At 28.5% G+C, this 18,761-nt stretch overlaps 1 protein-coding gene across 1 annotated transcript in view; it reads right to left on the bottom strand.

The window, feature by feature from the left end:
* LOC121118961 (kin of IRRE-like protein 1) overlaps positions 1-18,761 on the bottom strand; it is a 331,486-nt gene that overhangs the window by 195,466 nt on the left and 117,259 nt on the right. The window contains exon 3 of the mRNA XM_040713567.2: positions 17,714-17,927. Coding sequence (XP_040569501.1) covers positions 17,714-17,765 — 52 coding nt within the window. The 5' untranslated portion in view covers positions 17,766-17,927. The remainder of the gene's footprint in view (positions 1-17,713; positions 17,928-18,761) is intronic.

The raw sequence follows: 18,761 nt of genomic DNA, 5'->3' as shown, positions 1-18,761 counted from the left end.
GACTATACACTATATGCTAACAATTCAATGCTGAAAATAAAAATAACTATTTTTGTTATTTAAAGAAAGTTTAACTTTTGTGTATTTATAATAACATCAACTCTTGCTTTCTCAATCAAAAGAGATTTTTCATTGAGTGACTAACAGATACAATTCAAGTATTCATTTAGCTTCTACAATTTGATTGAATAGAGAGGGCATCTGTTCATTTATAAAAATAATTACTAATTTATCGTTGAAATAAACTTTGAAACATAACCAAAATTATTATTAAGAGTCATCTAACAAGTAAAACAAATAATGTTTTAGTTCCAGAAAAATAGATTTTTGATTTAATAAATTTTACATCTCTTCAGATATCAAAATAAAGATAGAGTTGTAAATCCTATGCATTTTTAGGGTGTGAGTTTTTTTTTGCTTTTGTCAACAAAAGTAGCCCTGAGGAATTCTAAGAGAATTATAAGTTTAAGTTTTTCTTGGACTTGTAGAATGAAGGATCGACATCGGCTTCATTCCTGCATTTTATATGACATATTATACGTTAGTGTGTATGAAAATGATTATATTATGCCTTTGTAGAATTTGTGTCAATCTTTTTTTTACAAAGAATTATCCTAATATATATATTTTTTTGATCATTGAATGCATTTTACTTGGGTGTATATGCATAAATGCAAAATATAAACTAGAAAAAAAAAAATCATATTATTCCTTTATTTTTTTCCACAATCCCTAATTTGGAATTGTGTTACACTTGAACAAGTAAAATCCAATTTTTATATTATTAGTAGTATTTGATATATGTTTTTATATATTTCTATGGTGCACCAAAAATTTAACTCGTAACCATTGCAATTTAATTTGTATATTAATTTCAAATATACAATTTGCCTCGCTCATAAGATCGCTGCATGTCCAAAAAAGTTTGCATTAATGTAAATATATGTGAATATATATATATTGAGAGAGAGGAATAGTTCTTAACCTGGGCTGGATCAACCACAGGTGTTCAGTGAGACAACTCTCATGGGTTCGACCAACCCACCGCATCCACTGACGCGACTAAAGATTGATTTTACTTGTTTTCAGTGCGAATGTGCCATACAATCTTGGCATCGCTCAAAAAGGGGGGATGCCAATATGACAAAACAACAGGGGAGGAGGGGCTGGGAGATTAAAAACTCTGGTTATCCATAATTTGCTGCAGGGGAGCAGATCTACATTGCTAAACTTTGATATATCTTCTCAGGGAACGTGGTGCGCTCAGTAGTGAACTTTTGACGGTAGTGATTGGATGCAACTTTTTTTTTTTTTATTTAAATCTTTCAATCTCTTCTTACAAACTATGTCAAGCAAAATTAAAAAGTAATTTTACGAATACGTAAACTATGGATTAACATGTATAATGGAACAAGATAGAAGTCAGCGTCCTCAATGCATGATTTGCACTTCCAAATTGAGCAATTCTAGTGTAGCACCTGCAAAACTGAAGGATCACTTCCTACAACTGCATGGAGATGGTAAATGGAAGAACTGAACACTTGCTGTATTTAAGATGAAGAGAACCAGATTTGATAAAAAGGCTACTTCCTTGCTGTCAGCTTTTTATCCATCGACAAACCAATCCTCAAAGCATCGTACAATGTGGCCTAACTCATTACATTTACATTACTCATTACCAAATACCATCAGGGGAATACTTATAATACCAGCTGCATTAAAGATTTCAATATCATTGTGGAAAAGCTTCCGAAGAAAAGCTATCACGAATTCCTATTTCAAATGACAGAATCTGCAGAAAGAAAATAAAACATGAGGATTGAGCAATGCTATCTTGCTCATGTAGTTGTAGATCTGATTTCAAACCCTGCAAAAAAAAACAACCTCCAACTCGATGAGACCATTAAAACTTCCAATCTATGTCATCTTATTATATTGGTGTGCCATATGAAAGAAGACTAGACAAAGGAAGATTTTTACTTTATAAGCTTTTTACAATAACAACTACGGCAATCGATGTGAAGAAACTCGTGTATGACTTTTTCAGAGGCAATCCTCTCCAATGGAATATGGTTTCTGCAGTTGGTTCGGACAGAGTTTTCCACATAAAAACAACGAAAAGGAACAGACTCTGTAGCGAAAGCGATGTTAGAGTCACACTTGCCAAGGTGAATCCACACATTTCTGAAATTGTGTCTGAAAGGCAATATCAAAAAACACATTGATTTGTAACAATTATTCATTTATTTATTGAATCCTCATCTACTGGATCGTGTTCTAGTTTAAATTACTTTTAAATCTCCATGTGTCTAAAAATCAGTTTTTCAAAATTAATCTTGGTTTTATGGTCAGGTGCAAGATCACGTGATGGAGATTTGGAGATGGATTTAGGACGGTATTATACCCAGCACTCACCGTTTTCTGACTCTATTTCAAGTTCAATTTCATGATGAAATTACTCAAGTATGGATTCAAATACTCTTACTCTCTTCGGTTTAAAATGAGCAAATGTCGCCATCACACAAACAATCTCGTTTGTTTGACACGTTCATCTAATAGATATTTCATTTAAAAGGAAAAGTTGCAAAAATAAAATAATACAATTTATATAGTTTACTAAAAAAATTTATTTATTTTACGGGTCAAATTTACTTATGTTCAACTACGAAAAATACAACTTATAACAATTTTAAGACTTGTAATTTCTTGACTTTTTTTATTTAGCCTCAATATTAGAAGATGGGGAAAAAGTTATCTTTTCATTTTTGTTGAAAATGACTTTTTTTTTTTTTTTGTTTTTTCATTTATTTCACAGTATCCTTGTATAATGACATAATCAAGTCTGGTTGGAACTCTTGCAGAGCTAAGAGAAGTACTTTATATTCACAAATAAGCCGTGATCTATTCTTAGTTAACTTAAAGTACTATTTGGATTGGAATTGAAATGTTCCTTTATAATTCCGTCGAAAAATAGCTTATCCACAACAAGACTAGTTTTCAATCTATTCCATGGGTCTGTAATCTTTTTACTAAGACATACAGACTTTTTTCCTCCACCTTTTCCGATTAAAGCATCCTGTAATTAACAAGCTGATATATTGATCTCTTCTTCTTCACCTCGTTTGAGAACATGTTCGATTTCTGCTGACACAGTGCCTATGCCCATTTCTCCTGAGAGTAGATACTTATCACAGTGATCAAACATTTCATCACATCTACCTTCTCCACTCCAATAATCTCCAAAACAGTAAAAAAATAAATATTCTTCGACACTTGGTAGTTGAGATACAGTATTCGAAAATCTTGTACAGGTTATATGTGCAACTTTTATCAGAAACGCCCATGAGACTAGATTCAAAAATATCATCAAAATTAAAGAAAATAAAACAATTTAAGAAAATCATAGTTTGGTACATACTTCGGAAACACAAAAAGAATATTAATATATATTCTTGTAGAGACCGAATTGATCATATTGGACTAAGAGTATGAGTACTGTTATTCGAATCGCAATATGTATGTAGATGAACGCTACCCAAAAGTAACTTAAAAAATATCCTTGATGACGAAGAATGACAAAATCCGAAGTTTGAAGAGGATGTCGATTAATACTCGACTCACCATCATATAAAAAAGACAGTTTTTTTCTTACATGTGCTATTTTCGTATCAAAAATGTTAAAATTGAGTTGTCCTCATAACGAAAAAATATAATCGAACGTAGGAATTATACTCATAGCAATTACTTCTGGGACCCGAATATATTCTAAACCCTATTCAATGTATAGTTTCATAAGAAAAAACTTGCAAATATTATGATATATTTTTATTGAAATTATTTTTTATAATTTCAAAAATTATTACTCGAATTGGCCTTCTTTTTCTACCACCATGATATCCACATTAAGCAATAAGGACTTGCACAATTAGGTGACAATTCATTTGACAAATTAGGCCAATTACTACTCAACGAAGATTTTAAGTGAATCAATATTGCAGTTGAGGATTTTTTAGGCCTGGTTCTCCATAAAGCCCATATTTCATAGTCCATGGGAAGTCTAGTAATAAAGGGGACCAAATGTTTTGAGTCCAGAAATGTGTTATGTGAGTTTTTCCCTTCCTAAAGGTTGAGTTGTTATGACCTTATGATAAGCTTCAGAAACTTGTTAATAGCAGTAATCAACTTTGGTGTCCAACTATGGATTTACAACCTCTTTCATTATCTTATGGCACTCTTTGGCCATAATTTCAAAGGCTGTCATAAAATCTTAAAAGACATTCCTGTTATGTACTCCACTTATTCTATTCTGAAAAGGTTCTCGCCGTTGTTTATATGACTCCTTGCAAGCTCTAGGGACAACCCTGAAGGACAAGCTCAACACAGCAATCACAATGTCTGTAACTTCTTTTACAGAGTTATGGGTGAGAGAAGATCTTGAATCTGTTATCTGTATGTTTAAATTGTCGTGGTTTTATGACGAATAACAAAAAAGAATATATCTAATGAAAATATATCTATTTTGAAACAATTTATTTTTAGTATGTAAACATCAATTGCAAGAACTAATGGAAGAGCTTTAATCCATGTGGAACAATTTTCGAATGCACACAGTATTTATTCGAAATAATTTACCATATATATGTAAATATTTTATTGGAAATAGAAAAACAAGATATATTAATTTTTCCGAAAATTAAATGTGGAATACACAAAAACTGTTTGACAAATTATTGTCAATTGCTAAAATCAAAAAATTTTATTTAATCCTCAGGAGGGCCAAAAATTGCACTTTAATTTTAAAAAATTGGATTAATTGACAAATTTGACTTAAACAAAATAAAAGTTTGAAAAATGAATAAAAAATTTGGTAAATATACACATCTCACAAATTTAAACACAAAACAATTAATTGACTTTAATGTGTTTATTAAATATAATATAAAATATAAATGATGTAAAAAAATACATCAGCATTTTATTTTCTTGATTTTTGTTACGGACGACATATATACTCCTTGAAAACATTAAACCTTTTAATATTGCATAAGGTACTATATATACAATATTTATGTTTACTTATAAAGTAATCAATTACTAAAAGTGTAATCATAACGAATTTAATAAAAGTGAAGGAAAAAAATTAAGTAGACATTTTTAAAAAATCAATAAAATTATTTCATCTTTATTAATAATTGATTTAAAGTTTGTTTCTTCTTGAAAGAAGTTATATTTAATAAAGTAAATAAAGAAATATCTGTATTCAAGGATATTTTTTTTGGTTTATTTTGTATTCTTATACATTTTAAAAAATAAATAATTATTTGAATATAGGTTACCGGGTGGCCCATTGAAATCTGAACACATACTAATTTAATAATTAATGAAAGGTGTGAAATTGATGTGAATTCATATTTTGATATATTTAAGCATAACCAATAAGTTACAAAAAAAAAAAACCTAATCCATCTATCGTAAGTAAAAGTCAAGAAAATGACACATGGACGTAATCAACAAATTTTCAACTGTGCACTCCAAGCAATTGGGAGTCTTCAAACCTGAAACTTTTGAGAGGAAGAAAGGGACCGTCCAAAAGGTGTAACTGGACCCGGAAAAGTAAAAGAAAACAGACACAGAAAAATCCCCTCAAGTCAATGAGAACCCATGAATGAGATCTTGGAGTTTTATACCAGACTGTCCAGAAAGATAATATAGAGATGCCATTTTTGACAGCAGCAATAAGAAATATCTATCTCTTCCATTTCAAAAATCTTTTTAGTTCCTTTAAACTCTTTTTTAACACTTTTGACCCTCACAACTCTGATGTCAATCTTCTTGCATACACCTTTTACGCGCATGTCGAGGAAAAGGCTTACAATGTCTGCCATCCAAATGCCGAGGCCCTCACAGCCACTGTCAGCGAGCATTGGTAAGTCATGACAGTCAATTACATCTGCACCGCATGCTAGGCCTTCCTCCATCTCCTGGAAGCCATCATAGCTACTAAAGGCGGCTATATTAATGATTATTTGAGATCTGACATGCATTTATAATCAGTATTAACTTTGTTAAAATAGTTTCGTAAATAAATAAATTATATATTGTTGAACTTTAAAATTAAAATTGCACAGATTTTAATAGACAATTCGGTTCATTGTTCAATCAACTAAGGTGGCCCTTACATGATCAAGTTTTACTTATCATTTTCTCACCTTGCATTTTTGTTCGCTTCATAATAAAACTTCAATGTGCAGAATAATTTGGAGTTTAATTAGTATTTATTGATGATCCTTAATTCTGAATGTTTTTCCCTTCATTGAAAAATTAAAAGAAAATAAATCTACAATTTTTTCAAATAACATAAAAGTATTTCCGTTACCATTTTTTTCTGTTAGAATAAATATGTACTTGATATGCTAATACTTTAATGCATCTGTACTTTAAATATTCATTCATTTGAAATATCGATTAGATTATGTAAAATTGGAAAGTAATATAAGGACCAACAAAAAACAACCCATAATTTATTTTATTTTACACTTCTATATAAACTTTTTTCAATTTTTTCTAATTTATATTTTCAATAAAATTAAAACTTTAGCAAATCGTAGACACAGTCCAAAAACATACTCTAACTGAAAAAAACAAAAAAATAGCTCATCAACTTTTAGGATGTAATCATAGAAGGTGATTTTGATTCTGTAAGGTTTTTTTTTACTTACAGTCAATATTTTTCCATACTTCCGAAGCAAAAAATGTAAACTACAATAGTCTATGAATATATTCAGTGACAAACCATGGTATGTGGCTTTAACAAACCAATCTGCAATGCAGTGTTGCATTCCTTAAATAAAATTGCGTCTATGTTACGCTAACTATTAACTGCAGTGGTGTACAATCCAAGCTATTAGCTTTTATCAATATAGTAATAACAATAGTTTACTTAAATAGCTACATCTGTAAGTATTTAACAACAGTTTATGAAACTAAATCATGTCTTAATTTAATAATTTACTTATACATTCTTGAAAACTAGATTTATGAATACAATTTTAATAGTTTAGCAATAAATTAAAAATATTTTACTTGCATAAATGGCTCTTATACACTTTCTTAAATGACCATATAACTTAACTTTCCCCAACATAGTAATATATATATTTGAGAATGATTCATACTACAATAGATTAAAATTAAATTTCCATTCATTTTATTAGAATTGTAAAAAATATAAGGATCGAGTATTTACCAAGAATGTCAAAATGTTATTTGTGCTAAATTAATCATGGACTCTGACTCAAACATTCTCAAGAAATATATTTAATTCGACAAGAAACTTTTACTAAATATGTACTAAATATATCTGCAACATTATTTACTGCATATTGTTGTTATGGTGTGGTATTATTAAAATTTATCAGAAAATTGTCATGATCGTTGTGTTTTAATTATTTACTATTAATTGATATTATCATTTAATTTACATCTTTTATAATTCAATGATTTTTAAGTATTTTGAGAAATAAAACTATGGGTATTTAAATTTTATACTGTGCCCCACATATTTTATGCATTTGTATCAAAATAGGAAAAAATTACATAAATAATGTATAACACTAGAACGACGAGGGTATTATTCTTGATACCCATTTGGGATTCAATGAAATATTGTCAGAAACTTCTTGATTGTATTTGTGTATAAGTTCATGAATTCTCCTAATTCATTTTATTAATCACAAAAAACTAAATTATAAATTAAAATTAGTATTCATTTCGTTGGTACAATGAACACTACCTAGACAGACGTGAGTAAAATATTTGATACCCAATCATTTCAAATAGTATGTTTGTTCTACAATTGTGTATGAACAGGCTGAAACCTGTTTGAGGAGGCTGAAGCAAGTTCAAACATGAATAAACTTCTCTAGATAGGACTCGTGTAGATTTCTAGTATAAATATAAACGTAGATTTTTCTGAACTATCCATTCTGCTTCCGCCTTTTATGGTACAAGGATGTCCAAGAAAAAATTATCCATTGAAGAAATAAGACATTATCTTGAGTGCACATCGTACTCCGATTCAGAAGGTGAGGATTTCGAATTGAAAAAAGATGATTAATATGTCCAACAACCTTAATCAAGTTCTTCTGATTCTGATGACTATTCTGATGTTTTGGACAAGCCTGTCGGTAAGTAATTTTCTTGAATACCATTATTAGTTTTGCTATATACTAGATGTATTTATTAACAACTAATTGGTATATTTAACATTTCAAGAAATGCCAGGATGCAATCAAGTGACTCAATTCCCGTCTTCTAAGAAACATAAATCAACCGACTTCTTTGAAGAGCCAATTTATGTTGGCAAGGATAACACAATCTGCCACAAACAAATAGGAAATGGAGAAATTTCAGCCCGTTTTAGCCAAGAAAACATTTTGAAAGAAGTCTCAGGTCGATCATCATTTACAAAACTTAACATCATTACAGATAAAACATTATCAGCTTTTGAACTCTTGATAATTATATTATTGATCACATTGTAAAATGTGATCAATAGTTGAGGTCGTTCAAAACTTCAGAATGATATATGGACAACCAACAAACGAGAAATACTACAACTAATTGCAATAATGTATGCAAGAGGAATCTTAGGCAAAAGGCATCTGACAGAATGTCATCTCGCCGATGCCCTTTACAAGTTTTTTATAGTATTTTGGATTTTGCTGGTATAAATGCTGTTATCTTGTACAGAGAAGTGACTGGTAAGAAAATAACCCGTCGCCAGTTTTTGAATAATTTGATTACCGAACTTATTGGTGAAGATGATGAATCAAAGGATGATATAGAAGAAAATTATCAATTTATTCAATCACAGTCAATTGTACAAGAAAATCACGGCGTTTAGCAAGCAAAACCTGTTGTAAATGTAAGAGATTCGTATGCACGCTTTGATTTGGTACTGAAAAAACAATTGTAACTTGTAAAAAATGCTAATTTCTGTATATGTGTTATTATAAAAGTTATGTTTATTTTTTTAAATAAATAATAAATCTTCGGAAGAAAATAAAAATTTAAACAATTCTTTTAATTTTATCAACTACTAACAGTTACAAATATTAAAAAATAAATGGGTATCATTTTTTATATCCACCGTTGTTTAAGGGGGGTCGTTACTATCCGTCGGTCTAGTGATAAAGCATTACAAAATTATCATTCCAAGTATTGTAAGTCCTCAATTTCAAGTCTTATTTTTTGGTTGTAACTTGTACAATTTGCTTAATCAAGTTAGCAACTTGTATATATTATACATATAAATATTACACATATTTTATAAAAAAAAACTAATTGTTCAATCAGCTAAGTTATACAAAGTTACTGCTACAAAATGATGGTACTTTGATCCAAAGTAACAATAATTTTGTAATTAAAATTAATAAAACGTATAATATTCTGAAAAAATTGTACAATATATTTGAAGTACCTTTCAAATATTTACTTTTTGCATTTTTAAACAATTTTCGTGTTCCAGCACATTCCAAAAATCAAATTAAATCATAAATTAAAGATTATATATTAAATTTAATTTTACAAATGAAATATAACAGTAGTTTCTCAATAATTAACTTTTAAGATCAATTGTGCAATTCAAGGGCTTCCAATGGAAATTGAACATGAACTACAAAAATTACGAGAACCATAGGGTCAATATTTTAAGAGTTTTATATAAAAGGTTCTTGTCACAAAATTCAGATTCCACCATGATGGTTTACTAGACTTCACTGCAAATTAAGTACAAAAATATTTCCTTTCACCTATTTGTATCCCTCTTTACTTTGACATGTAAAGCATGCTTGGAAAGGAGGCCAATACAGATTTAAGGCTTAGCATGTACTCCTGGTACAGAGCTGTTGTGAAAAAAGTTCTAATTTATTAAATAAAAATAAATATTATAATACTAACTACTTTTTTTTCATGCGACAATACTAGGGATAAACCCTCAACAGGACAAAAAAAATCTTTATTAGGTTCCTGGGCTTATCAATTTTGATGTGTGTCGTAAAAACTGTTAAAAGTTAAGAAAGTTTACATCACAATATAAGGATTAGACTTTGACGTCTTCATCCTTGTTAAAGTCATTTTCATTTTTGATGTTAAATTAACAGAGCTCTCAGGAGTCCTTTGTAAAAGTAACAATACAGAACCAATCACTGAAATTGTTTTTTGTTTTTTGAATATACTTCTTGGTGAGGTATTTGAGGTATCTCTTGGAGAAAGGAACAGTGGAGAAAATCCCAATCTTCATTCTCTCTCTCTCTCCGGGAAACATCTTTTTCGAAGTTCTTGAGCTTGCTTCTTACTTGGATTATACAGCTCTCAAAGTCAAAACATTTGAAGGGGTCATTATCAACATTGTAGGTCCAATCCACAAATAACATCTTGACAGATATTTTTTTCCTTTCCTATACTAGATTTGCCACGAATAATTTTCCAACGAATATGTAATTTTTATTAATTGAACGATGTAACTAAATGGAAAACACACTCCAAAGGTTATTATCATAAAATCCATGTCTTAAGTTTCAATACTCGGTCGGATTATTTTATGACAAATTTAAAACTTTTGTTAAAACAATTCCAAATAAATCACTTAGATTTTTTTCATGGGATGTAGAAGATTTTTAAAGACAAAAATAAATAAAAGCTACAGCAGGGCATTATCACATCTAAATGTTTCTTTAATCACTCTAGTCAAAAATATCATTCCAAACTTTTGAAAATATACATCCAATAACATTTTTCATAATTTTGATTTTGTTTTTATTTTATTACAAAATTAGATAAATTATAAAATAATTTAAAAAACACAATTTTATTTTATTTTGATAAATTATCAATTTTTTATTGATATTTTTTTAATTGTATCTTTATTTTGTTTTTTAGATAAATAAATTATCCATTCATTAACCAATTTTTGAGTTTTTCTACAACTGACTAAAATTTCGCCAATTTTTGATAACTATTTACCAAGCCGAAAGCTTGTTTTAAAATTGATGTTATGAATAAAGAGTTACTTAAAAAAGCATCATCAAATGAAATATTGACATAATTTATCAAAATGACATTATATATATATATTTTAAAGTTCATCCCAAAATAAATAGGGTTAGAAAGATATTGCTCGATTGACACAAAAACACGAAATATTTTTTTCCCTTAAGCTCAATGAGTGTAGGTTTGTATTGCAGTCATTCATGCAAATGAAACATACTTAATGTATGTATATTTTACTTAGTAGGTCATATATAGTAAGTGTAATAATATAATATATTTAAGCAGTGCTACTCCATGTTTCAATTTAAACAATCATTAAAAAAAGGAGGAAATTAAGTAATTTTTATTATAGTAGGAAAATAAGAGATGTCAGTCGAAAAATTTGTCCAAATATTCCACAAAACAATATTATTTGTCACAATAAATTCCTACATAAGGGTCATTCCACCTCATTTTACTGTAGGGATGTAAACCTACCCTCTTTGATTTTAATGAAATTGGCACAATTGATGCTTGTGGATAAAAACTAACTCCTATTCAATTTTAGCCCATTTCGATCAATGGTTTAGGAGATATTATCTTTCGAATTTTTAACTTTAAGACAAATTTGACCTAGATTCCTCATCAATCATATCTCTGCAACCAATATCGACGTAGGAACTATCATTGAAAAGGTAATACGGCCAGAGAACCAATTCTGCTATCATTTTTAGACTTGGAATATAAAAGGGAGACATGACCTTTGTATGTATATTTTGACCTTGAAGACTCAATCGAAATAATATAACGAGTATTTTTATTAATGACTTTTAAAGTGAAAAAATTCTCTTATTATTTCTATTTTTTACCACTATATATATATGTGAAAATTTCCATGGATGTATTTAATATTTAAAATATTAAATGATAAATATTTCCTTAAGAAAATATTATTTTACAACATAAAAAAACAAGTTTAAAGTATCGCACACTCTTATCTAATCCATTAAAAGGCAAAAGATTATAGTATTATATAAATTTATGTTTATTTAAATTTATCAGCGGTAACTATGAGAAAGAAAAAATTTGTATAAATTTTTTTGAGAATATGAACAGATGTTTTTTTTTAATATCTAAAAGCAGTGAAGAGTAAAGAATGACTAAACTATAGGATGAATAAAATGTAATTAAGTACTTTTTTTCCACTATACTAATTTTAATGGACGATTACATAAAATTTATTTAATAGCAAGATGAATGTGTGATTATATGTTATGGGTAAAGGCAAAGAATACTTTTTACATCAAAAGCACATTCTTTCTTCTCTTCCTATTTTTGAATTAACTTAGAACTATTTTTCCTACGGGGATGTGCAGAAAAAAATGGACTCGAGAGGTTTTTTTAGAAATACATTAATAATATTTGATGTTAAAAAATAGTAATCAATAATTAAGTAAAAAAAAACCATGTATTTTCAAACTTGCCCACCTTCAGCATCAATCACAGCCTTTACACGTCGCCAGAAAGCCTTGCAGGTGTTGATGAACAACTCCTCATGACCTTGCATTCAAAAATTGTATTACATAAAACAAAAGGATTTAACAATGTTTCTTTCAACAATGTATGATTTATTTTTTACGTTCATTTGGTTGTTATATATTTTAGTTTTTATGCTTAATGCTTACGTAAACTGTATATACATGGTTTACACTGGGTTTTATAATTTATAGTTGAGCTAGGAACTAACTTATACCTTTCAAAATGTATTTTTGGAAAGTAAAGGAGGGATTTTATAGTAGTTAGGCTTAAATAAACTCAAATTTGCAATTAGAATTAGCCAACTTTACTAGATCTTACTTTTAGGACAAAAGAAAGAAATTGAGTCGTTATCAAAATCTTGAAACACTTCATTAATTCTCAGTATTATTCGTACGTTTGATGTAGTATGCTACAATGACAGCCTTGAGACGTTGTCGAAATTAAACGCAAACTAAGTCAATTTCCTCCATAAATGGGACCTTTCATATCTCCTTGATGGTTGATTTAAATGATCCAATACTAATGCATTCGGTGCTGTTGGACTTTTTTTACGTTGTTTAACCAATGCAATCAGAAAAGGTTGAGGTCAAAAGATCAAAATGAACCATGCCTTTCTCAATCCCAAACATTTGCAAATATGGCCTTGAAAAGAGTTTATCAAGTCAGCCATCGCGGAGACATATGACGTCCCATTTATGAAGGATATCGCCACAGCATGTTCCTTATTTTGGAAACATCTAAAGGTTCTCATTGTTTCCGAGTGAAAGTACTTTGAATACTGCAAATAGTATTTATTCAACTCTCAATATACTAATTTTCAATTCAAATGTCAAATCTATATTTAGAGCAAAGTTGCTGTTTTTTAGGCCAAATGACATTCTTCATTTCATTAATTGTGATATCAATAACAGCACAGTTCCTTTTTAAAATATACTCCTAAAACTATATTAAAAAGATCAACATAACAAACAAATAAAGAAACATAATACAGAGATTAAAACGAAAATAAAAATCACCATTTAAATAAGAATTTATTCAAAGTTATATAATTGATTTATAAACTTTGGGCACGAATTTTATTATAAGAACTACGTCTCAACGATCTGTATCCTTTCTGATCCTTTTAGCATAAATAATCTCTTGTATTTTTGTTATTATGCTGTTTACTTTATCTTTTTCCTTGCCTTTAAAATGTGATCAAAAGTATTCCCGATTAGTTTTGACCTTACAATTTTCCATAAGAATCTGCGTGTCCCGTATGTATAGGTCCTTGAATATAATACAGTCCCAGAAATGTGGTCTGTTGTTTCGTTATCTGTGTTTCAAAATGAGCACAAACGTCTTTGGTCTTTAAAAAATTTGGCTCCAACTTCTACAGTTCCAGATAAAAGGCAGTATTTAAACCAATTCTCTAGAGACTTCCTAAATATATGATTCGTATGGCATTGAAAGGGTTTCATTGTTGGTTTCTTCCTAAATTTTCTCATATCCACAGTTGATAGCAGACAGGCCCTAATTTCAAATGGAAGCAAAAGCTTCTGAATTAATTTGGAGATTCCGAATATGGCTTTGAAGGCTTGCACTACCATTCTGTTCATCAAGTTAGCTGATAATATAACATTGTTTCAAAGTACTTTGAATACTGCAAATAGTAGTTATTCAACTCTCAATGTACTGATTTGCAATTCAAAAGTCAAATCTATATTTAAAGCTAAAAGTTGTTTGACTCTATTTTAAATAAATGAAAATGAATCACCGAGTATACTGCAAATAGTACTCCATGATGTAAATCATACAAAAATTTGGTCTAACAAAGAAAAATTTAGTCTCATAAAAAAATATTACCGGCGTGTGGATATAGCGTTAAACTTGTATACAGGGCACACTGTATACATGTAAAGACATGAATTAAATATATACTGGGTGTAGAAAAAGTACTAAGACCTACCTTTTAGTAGTCATTCAAATACTCATAATTGCTCAAGATTATATTGTGTATTGAAAATTTTATTTTATAATATTTTTTACGGGAATAATGCACATCAACTATGAATCTGGCGAGCCTCCGTCTCAAGTATAACCACCAACTGCCTCCAGATCTTCCTGTATTTTTAGAAGGTCTCATTACTTTTTCTGCACCCTGTATCCTTCTATGGTCAATTAATTTTACCACAAGTTACTCGACCTCTGTTGTAAATTATTAAAATAAAATTTATCTTTTAGCCAACCCATAATTACTCTTACTAATGCAGGATACTAACTCCAATAACTAATAAAGTTTTTGCTGTAAAAATATTCCTTCAATTTATAATAGTTTATTTCTGGCAACTCATAGATGCAGTAAAAGTTGATGTAACGACAACTTTTAAACGTGTCATCACACTAAGTGTTCATATCCAGTTTTTAAATTTATAATTCCTTTGAAAATATGAAACCTAGTTTAAGATTTCACCATGGAAAAGTTGTTGCTTGTTCCATTTTCCATGCCTGACCGATAAATGAATTTTTCAATGTGTTATAAATATAATTAGTAAAAATATAAAATATCTTCAAACATATTGTTATATTTTTTTTGCATTTTGATTTGTTATTTTGAATTAAGTATTTTTGTTTAACTGTGAACAATTATTCACATTAATTAATAATTTTTGTTGCACTTTGGGTATTTTTAAGTCAAACCATTTCCCTGTAGTTAAGTCAAATATAAAAAACCTGCAAAGGTTATTGTCTGTTCTATGTTTGTAGGATTAATGAAGTCATTTTTATCTAGTTATTTGTAAAAAAATTCCTAATTTTTACAATAATATATGTAGGCATGTTAATAATGTATAATACATAAATTAAAGTGAAAACTGTATGAAAGTTCAAGCCAAGGTACAAAAAAAACTGTTGATACATATTTCTTATTAAAAAGTTCCATCTGGTAGTAATTAAGATAATTTATGGGCTAGAAATGATAAAAAATTTAAGTAGTTTTAATAATTTATTGACTACAGAACTCAAACTTACATAATTAAAAAAAAATACCATAAAAAATATTTAAAGTATTTAAATTACGAGTTTCCTTTGAGTTTTGTTTTTTCGTTCATTTTTATATATTGAGGAGACCAGTGATAATTGAACCACATTTACTACAGATGACAAATATATTCGGCAAAGTTTGAAAATTAAAAATAAAAAGCATATAACTAATATATACGAACAAAACTATATTGATTAATTCATTTGGTTGACAAATATATATATTTTCTTTAGTAAAAATGAAAAATAGTAATATTCACAAACTTGATTATGAATCTTTAGAAATGTGATGATGGCGTCTATTTATTTATTTAATGGGTAGCAACATCATTCAAATTTCATTTTGTGAGCATGTTAAGGTTGGATACCAATAGTGTGGGGTTACGGTTGTAAATCCTAGGCAAGTCTCAAAGCTTTCTGATTTTGAGTTTAATGTAGTGTCTAGACTTATTCTATATATGAATGGCGGATGACGTCATGTGTGTTTCAAAATGTTAAGTTGAATGTGTTTTCAAATTTGTCTAATTAAATAGGTTGAAGGACATCAGAGGACAATCTAATCGTCTACACCAATGAAAAGAAAAAGATTATCTGTTATAATGAACAATCAGACTGGACATTTAAAAAAGTTTGAACAACAAAAAAAGAAAAAAAAGTTTTTAAAATTTACATTCTGTTTGCTGTATAATGAATGTATTTTTTATTTTATTTTTAAAGTAAAAAGTTCAAAATTTCAATAATAAATAAAGATTGTAACCACGAAACATATTATGACAACATTTTTTCATTCTTTCATAGTTCTTTCTGATAAAAATATCTACTCAATAAATTTATACATAACTTTCATTAGTATTAATTTGTAGAGCTTTTCTATAGTTATTTTCCAATCTTTATCTGATTTCATTCAATTAATTATGTCTTACCTCTATTCTTTTTGAAGCAGTATAATATATTTTCTATAGACTTTTTATAGATAAAAGCACATCAATCGATTGAAACAAAATATATATTTTAGACTACCTACATTTACGAATATTTTTCATAGGCATACTTCTTTGAAATTCCAAAAACGTTATAAAACTATTCCTAAATATGCAAAGGTAACTATAACAAACCTTTTAAAAGTGAGTGTGTGTACATTTAAATGTATACACACCGTGTTTTTTTTTAAATTTAATAAATATGTTTCTAACTAACGTATAATTATAATTTTTTTGTATTAAATATATTAATAATGTTTAGAGTCTATACATAATTTGGTTAATAATCATAATTAGAGCCCTCAGCTGACGGGCATTTTGCAAGATCCGGGGTGAAAAAATTCAACATGACACACAAATTTATTCAAGGTTAATTTTTTTCCCATTTTCGAATTATGAAATCCTTGAGTTATTCGACACTTAAATGGGGGGACGTGGAAAGTCTTCCTCTAGAAGACACTCAAAAAATAAAAATCCAATGGAATTAGATCTTTTGATGAGGGGACCACGTCGCCTTTGGCCAAAAAAAATCAGATAGTTTATAGGAGCGCTCTTAAGAAATATCTTGTTAACAAAGATATGCTACAGTTGGATAATTAGTGTCAATCTGGGGCTTAAAAACATCCTTCTAGATGTAAGCATTGGAGTCAATCATTATCCAAGGGGAAAAAGTGGGGCGACATGACTTTGACCATTTGATTAGATAACATCCAAAATCCTAACTGAGGGTTAAAACTTGGTTTTTAGAGATTTTTTCCATTTTCTCAATTGTCGTTTCTCCTGTTGTAAGACAGATGCACTTTAAAAAGCTTATTATGCAAGAAAGAATCGGCGAATAGTTGTCAACAATTTCTTGCCTTGGTGTCGTTACTTTGACATCTTAAAGATAAACTGTCCATGTCACACCGTTCTTGAAAGTTTGAAGTATAAGAATTCCAATGGCGTTATTTAATTAGAAGAATATCATTTATTTTAGGCGTAAAAAGTGTATTACTTAAGCGGTAAACATTTTAAAACTACCCTATGTAAGATGGGTGAAACATATTACAAAAGATCGAATTCATCTTCAAACAGAAATACAATACTTATTCTATTTCCATGTACAGACAGTCATACAAAAATAACAAGCTTTAAATAATTACCTTCAATGATCCAAAGAGTTAGAAAAAATAGATGGCTTCCAAAGAATCTCATTGTTTTAATTTGGTTTGTGATGATTTTATTTGTATTCGATCCAAAAGAATTCTTAGTGAAATAATTATTCCATAAAACTATTATTTTACTATAATCCAATTTTTATATAATGTTTATTTTTGTCGATTTCAAAATGAAAGTTTGTATTTCATCTTTCTCTATCTGAAAAAAGAAACCACTTTTATTATTTCAGTTTATCAATAATTAGTTTAAAAGATCATATATTGAATAGTAAAATAAGTTTTATTTACTTTTTCTAAAACAGTGCGTGTTAAGCCAATAAGCAGATGGAATTGTAATAATAAAAAAATATGTTCTTCAATTTTATATTAATAGATTAAAATCAAGTTTAGTGCTCATTACTTTTTTCTGATTTTGCATAGAATTTTCGTAGAGGAAAAAAACTTAACAATTTATATAAAAAAAAATTACTGCTTGTCTTTTTAATTCTTTTTAAATTCTATTATGGTTCGTTGTGGTGTTAACATGTCCCTCTGAAAGAGGAATTGTCACCTATTTTTGTACTTTAAATATTCATTATCAAATATGCAGGTAAATATTTTTAATATAAGAAAATAAAATTTGTAAAAAAACACAATTAATAAAAAAAAAAATAGGGTGTAATTCATTCTGAAATCTGTCTGCCAAAATACAGAGTGATAAGCGAAAAATACAACCCAAATCATTTTTAATAATAACTCAAAAATTTTAAGAAAACATTTGATCTATTTAAAAATTTAACTTGAAAATTTTTTATGTAAATTTTACCCCTCAATTTGTATCATTAGTCAAAGCGTTTTCATGTGATATCAGTATTGTTGAATTCGACTGTTTTGGAGCCCTAAATAATCAAATTATTCTGGAATTAATGTTTGTTTTAATTTATATTAAGAACAAAATAGAATATTGATTTGTATTGAATGCCGAAATGCCTTAAACAAATAAATGAACATAAGCTTTAATATGTAAAAAAAAATATTTTTATCGAATGACAAG

Source organism: Lepeophtheirus salmonis, chromosome 5 (genome assembly GCF_016086655.4).
Source record: "Lepeophtheirus salmonis chromosome 5, UVic_Lsal_1.4, whole genome shotgun sequence".
NCBI classification, from domain to species: Eukaryota; Metazoa; Arthropoda; class Copepoda; order Siphonostomatoida; family Caligidae; genus Lepeophtheirus; species Lepeophtheirus salmonis.
The sequence above is the reverse complement of the archived record's forward strand: the minus strand, read 5'-3'. Positions and strand labels throughout refer to the sequence as shown.